At 28.1% G+C, this 7,937-nt stretch overlaps 2 protein-coding genes across 3 annotated transcripts in view; one reads left to right on the top strand and one right to left on the bottom strand.

The window, feature by feature from the left end:
• Positions 1–4,504, top strand: part of LOC108746388 (ribonucleoside-diphosphate reductase subunit M2 B) — a 5,316-nt gene extending 812 nt beyond the window's left edge. The window contains exons 1-7 of one of the 2 annotated variants that reach the window (XM_018483126.1): positions 550–922; positions 1,629–1,691; positions 1,861–2,019; positions 2,183–2,424; positions 3,444–3,672; positions 3,764–3,982; positions 4,137–4,504. In XM_018483126.1, coding sequence (XP_018338628.1) covers positions 911–922; positions 1,629–1,691; positions 1,861–2,019; positions 2,183–2,424; positions 3,444–3,672; positions 3,764–3,982; positions 4,137–4,301 — 1,089 coding nt within the window. In that variant the 5' untranslated portion in view covers positions 550–910 and the 3' untranslated portion in view covers positions 4,302–4,504. Of the gene's footprint in view, positions 1–549; positions 923–1,628; positions 1,692–1,860; positions 2,020–2,182; positions 2,425–3,443; positions 3,673–3,763; positions 3,983–4,136 lie in introns of those variants that run through there. The other variant, XM_018483125.1, reaches the window with a different exon arrangement.
• A 1,246-nt stretch (positions 4,505–5,750) lies between these two features.
• Positions 5,751–7,561, bottom strand: LOC108746394 (1,2-dihydroxy-3-keto-5-methylthiopentene dioxygenase). The gene is made up of 4 exons (XM_018483133.1): positions 7,339–7,561; positions 6,541–6,660; positions 6,199–6,378; positions 5,751–5,978 (listed from the first exon to the last, which is right to left on the bottom strand). The coding sequence occupies exons 1-4, from the start codon at positions 7,459–7,461 to the stop codon at positions 5,844–5,846; spliced, it is 558 nt and encodes a 185-aa protein (XP_018338635.1). The 5' UTR covers positions 7,462–7,561; the 3' UTR covers positions 5,751–5,843.
• Between the last annotated feature and the right edge of the window lie 376 nt (positions 7,562–7,937).

Here is a 7,937-nt window from a genome sequence, read left to right as displayed (position 1 = left end):
TATATATGAGGCGAATATTATATTAGCGGATTCATTTTCTGAGAATTACGATTTTACATGTAGAAATGTATAATTGGGATATGTATAATTAGTCAATGTATTATTAAAAATGAATTCTAAATGGAACATCCTGTATATCTCATTTCACAGTCACGCATCTATTTTTTTAAATATTTTAACTGCGACAATAGGGAGTTCTTGCAATAATGTGGATCCAGTTATGGTGAACGCTAAAGTCACATTATCCTTTTCTTAATTAGTTGTTAAGAAGAAGATAACGTGACCTTAGCGTTCACTATATCTAGATAATTGCAAAAAACTTCCTAATATCTTCAAAATCTTTCCGTTTTTTTTCTCCTGTTTTTTAAAATCTCATTTTTAATAATACTGTGGCGAATTTGAAATAATAGTTTCTCTTTAAGAAAATGTCCAGAGAATTGAAAATTAATGTATTTATATTTTAGATGTGACTTCTACAATTTCCGCGAGTAGAATCGTAATTCCAAGAAAATGATTCTATCGCAATTCTCTTCCTTCTCCGCCATACATGGAATAGGCTCTTTTCTGCTTTCTAAGAGTGGTTATGTTTTCGGACACGTGTCTGCGAAATGTCGAAATGTAGATCTTCGTTCATTAACACGATAAGAAACAAAAAAGCATTTTGCAAACGCATGAAAAATCATTAACTAATGATGGAGTGTAATACGATGATAATTGCGTTAAAACACTTGGTTGAGACACGACGTTACACACTGGCGAATGTATTTAACTTGTGCGTATATTAGCTATATATGTGAGTAGCTATATATATGCATTATGTTTAGAATGTCCAGTATCTTTCATCAGAATGTTTTATTATTAAGTATATTTACAATTTCATATTTGATGTTATCGTCGTCAGTAACCTAAGATGAATGAAGAGGTAAAAAATTCATTGCATTATTCTCCTTGGCAGAATTTTTCCGCTTTTCTAGATACTTCTTTAGGTTATGAATATTTTTGAAATCTTCATAAACACTTCTCACTCGTTAAATACAAGAAATACATTAATTTATGTATAAAGGAATAGTTATGTATAATCAGGATAAATTCAGTAAATTCTTCTAAAATTTTTTTCTGATTCAGATAAAAGTACATACTCAGATTCATTTGTTTTACAAATTACGTAGTTAAAAATCCACGCGATATCTAACTCGAAATAAACTGAACATACTTGAATAATTTAATTCAAAATATTTTTAGTATAAGATATTGCCAAAATTTTATTTATTATTTTGTCGCTTATTTTTATATTAAGAATATTCTATCAAAATAATGTCTGCTTATTAGAAGTGTTTTCTATTTTTTGCATGAAATTATGCAATCCTATTTCTATATTAAGATTTTCTTTGTGTTTCATTCAATTGCGGAAAAGAATTTTTTAAATTATAACATTGGTTTAGAATACATTTATATTCACAATATTTGAATTGATAAAGTGATTCATAAAATATGATAATGTTTCCTGATGATAACATAATTTATATATATACAATAACGTAGCGAAGACATATAACAATTTCTTTATTATATTTTCTTACAAAAATTAATATTGTATTGCATTTTAATCAACAGTATTTTTTTTGCAGACATCACCAAAGAAATCATGCATTTCTCCAACTATATCTCAGGATCACGGTTTGAAAAATGGGGTAGGCATATCTTACTTATATACCCCAGTTTTACTTCTTGATACATTTTATAGATTTTTAGTATTGTCTATGTATATGTCGGAATATGGCTTTAATGAAAACAATATATTTGTAGCTTGCCAAGACAAAAGCCGTACTAATATAATAATAAACTTAATATTTACGAAAGGTACAACTAAAGGAGGACTTCAATCCAAAACTGGAGCCACTACTCCAGGAAGGCTCAAACCGTTTTGTAATTTTCCCTATTCAGTATCCTGACATTTGGGACATGTATAAAAAGGCTGTAGCCTCTTTTTGGACCATAGAAGAAGTATCCCTTCACAAGGTATAAGCTCTTAAGTTATAACATTTTTTTCTTTCAAGATATAAAAATATACAACTTGAAAACTTAACGTATTGAATAGCTCAATAAGTAAAAAAATTAAAATAAAAGTAGACTTTAATAAATATTATGTATTCCTAACAATGAATTCTTGTAATTTTTACAGCAAGACAAAAAGGATTGGAATGAAAAGCTAAATTCCGATGAGAAACACTTTATCTCTCATGTCTTAGCATTCTTTGCCGCTTCCGATGGTATCGTTAATGAGAATCTGATTGAGAGATTCAGCCAAGAGGTGAAAATTCCCGAAGCACGTTGTTTCTATGGCTTTCAAATTGCCATAGAAAATATTCATTCTGAGATGTACTCTTTGCTCATTGAAACTTATATTTCTGATCCAAAAGAAAAGTAAGAATATATTTGACATACATTTGTTTACATTTATATATTATATGCAGTATTACTGTGGCGATCGTGGCGCAGCTGCTTTCTGTGCCAAAGATTTGGGGTTTAAATTCACCCAGAACACAAAAATTTGATTTGATTGCTATGTTTCTGAAGGCAATAGCAAAATTGTGTATTTGCCGAGTGTATTTGCCACTGTCGTTCGGAGCCAGCGTTAAAAACTAGATCCCATATCTCAGTAGATATATGCATAGATTCCCAAGCTTGGGGGTTAGACATTAGAAGTTAACAACTTATTAAAATAAAAAATAAAAAAAAAATGTTTTGAAATCTCGTCTCCAGAGGAGGCCCATATCGATTTCTACCATAGAGCCATTGAATGGAATGTAGTATTACTAACAACTTTTACAAATGAACAAAAAATATCGGACGATCTAAATATCTCGAAAATAAAATATTTAAGAAAAAAAAATTTTAATACAAAAGTAAAGTTTCGTCAAATAAATCAAACATTGACACGCATCTAACCTTGAACACAAGTATACAAAAAAAATCTAATAATCGGTGATATTTGAACTTTATTAATCCATATCTCAAAAGTACTTAACTAAAAGAAATTTTATAGTTTTTTTATATTTTTGTAGTGTTTTGAAAAGATCTTAATGTCAACTAAGAATATTGAATAGAAGTTACTATTAAAAATTTTTAAATGACTTTAATTGACTTTAAAGCTCATACCTGTGCTCAAGGTCAAATGAATATCGCCGTTTAATATATTTGAAATCTTGCAACTTTTATATAAAACTTTTTTCTCAAGTCTTGTTTCCGAGATATTTAGCCAGTCTGATACTTTTCGGTCACTATACGATAATTTCAAGTTGTATATAATTTGCATCTTACTTTCATAAAATAGAATAATTCATTTACTTCAGCTTATGCATTATTTTTATATTTATACTGAATTTATATTTATGTTTTAAGTATATTATTACTGAAATTACATTGATGAATCTTATTTCCAGAGATTTCTTATTTAATGCGATTGAGACACTTCCTTGTGTGAGGAAGAAAGCTACTTGGGCATTAAATTGGATTAATCATGAGAGCGCTACGTTTCCCGAACGTGTAGTCGCATTTGCGGCGGTTGAGGGTATCTTCTTCAGTGGCAGTTTCGCAGCCATTTTTTGGCTAAAGAAACGAGGAGTCATGCCAGGTCTCACCTTCAGCAACGAACTTATCTCGCGAGACGAAGTCAGTAAATTAGTTTTATTTTATTTTTTTCTTTATAATAGGTTATTCAATTTTTATTTAATAAATTTTATATTTATCATTTATTTTACAGGGATTACACTGCGATTTCGCCTGTTTAATGTTTAAACACATCGTACAAAAACCATCGTTTGAGCGTGTGAAATCAATTGTAATGGACGCCGTAGAAATTGAAAAGGAATTTTTAACGCAAGCGTTGCCGGTTGAATTAATAGGAATGAATCACACATTCATGTGTAATTACATCGAATTTGTTGCGGACAGATTATTCGTTGCATTAGGATTTGAAAAGGTAATGTATAAAAAAGCTTACGAGTGTATTCTTTATTTTAATATTTTGTAATGTTTTTATTTTATATATAATGATAGATACTGATAATTTCGTAATAAAATTTTAGATTTTAATTTTATTTATTAAGAGGTATAAAATATCGTGATAATTTTAGGTTTACAATTCGGAGAATCCGTTCTCTTTCATGGATTTTATCTCTATGATGGGTAAAACAAATTTCTTTGAGAAAAAAGTAGGCGAGTATAAGAAGTTCGGAGTCATGGAAGAAGATTCTAAAAAGAAGAGCACGTCAGGTGTGCTGTTTGGTGCAAAGTTTTGATATAAAAGGTTTGAATATATAAAAAATATAAAACGAACAAAAAATGTATGTTCTCCTCGAGGGAGAAAAAGGATATATTGGTAATTCCACGACTTTGAAATAATTTTATAATAATGATAAACTTCAAGACAAAAACTTTTGACAAATGTTCCCGAGATGAAAAAATGTTTGTACAGTGTTTATATTGAATATATTGTAAATTGACGGCATCAGTAAGAAAGTTAATGTAAATGCATTTTTATATATTTTTGCACATCAATTACAATAATTTTCAGTTGTAATTTCCAAAATGCTATTTTATAAGTAGTATGTGTTTCGAAAAAATATAACTTTAATTTATAAAATTGTTAACGTAGTTTTTTATATTTAATTCTTATTGTAATTGATAAACGAAAAAACTTAGAAAAAAAATGTATAAATAATTCTTCTAAAAGATACTTCTTTATGATGCCATCGAATTATTCAACAACTTTTGAGCAGCAAACTGTGTTTGCTTAAATCTTAAATGTGTATGTACAGAGTATTATAAAACGAATTCTAATTTATTATACAAGAAACTAACCGTGATATTTTGTGACACTTTCAGAACATGTTACACTTTTTACGATTTTATAATTGAACAAATCAATTAAATTAGGTATTGATATTAAAAGTTTTTGTTATGTTAATTGTTCTGTTATAAAATCTTATTGATGACATATCGAAAAAAGGACTACATAATTTTGAATAAATAACATAAATATTATAATCTTGATTATTTTAAAACTTAAAGCTGCTACTTAAAACAGTATTTGTATAGTAGATTTATTATGTCTGTAACAACTAGATATGTATATAACAACTATGCGGCAATAAAATAAGAAATAGAGCTTTCTTTAAACTTTTATTATGATTATTTTAAAGAATCTAGAAACGAAAAAATGGTTTTGAAAACAAAAAGATAGAAAAGAGAAAAGGACTATACATAGAAATTGAAATATGAAAAAATTGAAATATATGTTTTATTTAAAGATAAATATATCTACAATATTAATATATTAAACAAGCAATTGTGCATACAGCTGCTGTTTTATATTTGTGCATTTAGATTATCATGGTTGTATAACATTACTTATGTATATACATATATTTAATCTGCTTTCGAATATGTGTATCTATTTTCGAAAGATTCTAATCCGATCAGAAATATTAGATTTTTATCTAATCGCCGCTTTATCTAATCTCTCGGAAGACCGAAAAGATCTTAACAGATCTGTAGATTAGTTTGAAATTGGCGTTTAATTATAACTAAACTAGAAATAATGCACATCATAGATATAGATACATATAGAAAGGAATTATCATCTGGCAAGAAAAAGACAAACTATATATATATGTCTTTTTATCATATATTTTATCATATTTGAATATAAAATATTCAAATATGATAAAATATAAATTGATAACTTCACATATAATGTTCAATAGAATAGATTCAATAGATAGATATAAAAAATATACTTTCTCGTAGAAGCTCATGTGTAGCAGTAATCTATGGGATTATCAAGATAAAGATACTTCGAAACCTTTTTGCAAATTATTGAGGTACTGCTTGCGGCATTCCATGTTCTCGGCTGGTCTATTATATGGCACCCAAACTGGCTCTCCCACAAAATATCTCTTTGCTCTTATATAATCCTAAAAGTTTTCTTAAAACTTAGAGATTCATTTATTATATAGAGATTAGAAATTTATTTTAAATTTATTCTGAATATATTAGAGATTTGTTTAATATTTATTAAACAGAAAAAGGATATTTCTTTAAATGTTTAAACAAAGATTGACAAAAGAAGAGAAATAAAATAAGTCAAGGAATCAGATGTGAAAAGAATTTGTAAGCATTTGTAAATATTCTTACGTTAGTGTCCGGAGTGAAACGATGATAAATTCCACTGGGTATGATTAATAGATCGCCGGCCGTTACTTTAATCCGGATCCATTGATCATCCTTATCCCGCACGTCGAAATAGCCTGAACCATCCAGAATCAATCGTATCTCCTCGTCGGTATGAAGATGTTCGGCGAAGAAGATTTTTAACTAAAAATCAAATTCGGATGGAGGGGCATTAATATAATTAAAGGTATTGAAGAAATATGCGCTATTAAATATATAGAAACATATGGTATCAATTAAAAATCTTGATATTTTTATAATGAATAGTAATAATTATGATTCTAAAAATAGAGATATCTTTTGTACCTTCTCTTCGTAATTTTCTATGTATTTTTTGGAACATATTATCTCATCTTCATATGTGTAACCGCGTTTCTGGCGTAGTTCTTTCAGAGTAGCATCTATCTCGTAATTTAGATGATTTATCTGTAAAATAGATTGTATATAATAACATAATATGATACAGTAAATTTATGTTATTCACAAAATTCACTATAAACATGCATGCCATTTTTTTACAAAATTTATATCTTATATCTATATTTTTATTGAAATAGTATGTATTATAATGTACGGATGTAAAAATAACATTAAATATTAAATAATAATATGAAAAATAACGAAGGTTTGTAAGATTTATAACTAAAGAAAATTACGTAAATAATCACATCTATCTTATATTTATTTTTAGTTGTACTTTTTGGATTCAATTTAAAGCTAAAGGCTAATAACGACCATAGAGAGTACATGTATCAAGTATATACTTTTTAGAAAGAAAACAAAGAAAAATATGGACATATACAATATGTTATATATAATATAATATGTATGTGAGAATGTAAGCGACGTTTAGCATTTAACATAATAGAAAGTGATATATGTTATTATAACTATATATATACACATTAAATTCATATCAATATTCAGCTCCAATATCAACTGATCATGGATGTCGAAATTGACAATAATTACATATCATCTTGTCAATGTATTTTCAAAATACACGGCTCAATCGGGCACGAGACGGCATAACTGTTGATCATAGTGGAAGGATACCATCAGTTAAAATCAAATATTCGCAACAAAAATCGACAAATTTCTAACCTCAAAATATTCCACGCCCGTTGCGGCGAACAGGCTATCCAGCGAAACATATTCTGGTGGTTGCCTGTGGTGTTCCAATTTTTGATCAGCATCGCTGCTGTCCATATACCAAGCGCGTACCATAGTCTCTCCTTCGAATAATAACAGATATCGACGTTATTCCGAACAGTCCGTATAACGATAATGACGTTGGAGATCGGACTTCTGCATTTTAATCAGATTGTATGACGTAAGCAATTTATCTTTTATTAGTTTATTATATTAATTGGGTATATATAATTTATACCACTCAACAATAACGAGATTTAAATGTGAATTCCGAGAAATTTCGAGAAATACGATGAATATAATATTTATCACCTTCACCATTAATTTAAAAGAGGCAAACTTTAAATAAGAAAGGATTTTTAAAGACAAAATTCTGGTAAGTTAATTAAAAGAGTGTAAAAGTCATCCGTTTTTGGGCCCTCAATTTTGTGAACTGAACTGTGTGCCAATTATTTCTTATTGAATATGAATTTTTTATTTTATAATGAAACATTAACCAAAAAGAAGTTTCAAGTTGGAGTTAAAATTGGGGGACAATTATCAGAGTTGGG

Source organism: Trachymyrmex septentrionalis, unplaced genomic scaffold (genome assembly GCF_001594115.1).
Source record: "Trachymyrmex septentrionalis isolate Tsep2-gDNA-1 unplaced genomic scaffold, Tsep1.0 scaffold17, whole genome shotgun sequence".
Taxonomy (NCBI): Eukaryota; Metazoa; Arthropoda; class Insecta; order Hymenoptera; family Formicidae; genus Trachymyrmex; species Trachymyrmex septentrionalis.
Note: the sequence above shows the minus strand (reverse complement) of the source record. Positions and strands in the feature narration are given on the sequence as shown.

Coding starts and splice junctions, on each gene's coding strand:
- LOC108746394 (XM_018483133.1), bottom strand. CDS start 7,461: ATGGTACGCGCTTGGTATATGGACAGCAGCGATGCTGATCAAAAATTG. Junction 6,661..7,338: donor CGGGCGTGGAATATTTTGAG/GTTAGAAATTTG, acceptor TCTATTTTACAG/ATAAATCATCTAAATTACGA. Junction 6,379..6,540: donor TAGAAAATTACGAAGAGAAG/GTACAAAAGATA, acceptor TTTGATTTTTAG/TTAAAAATCTTCTTCGCCGA.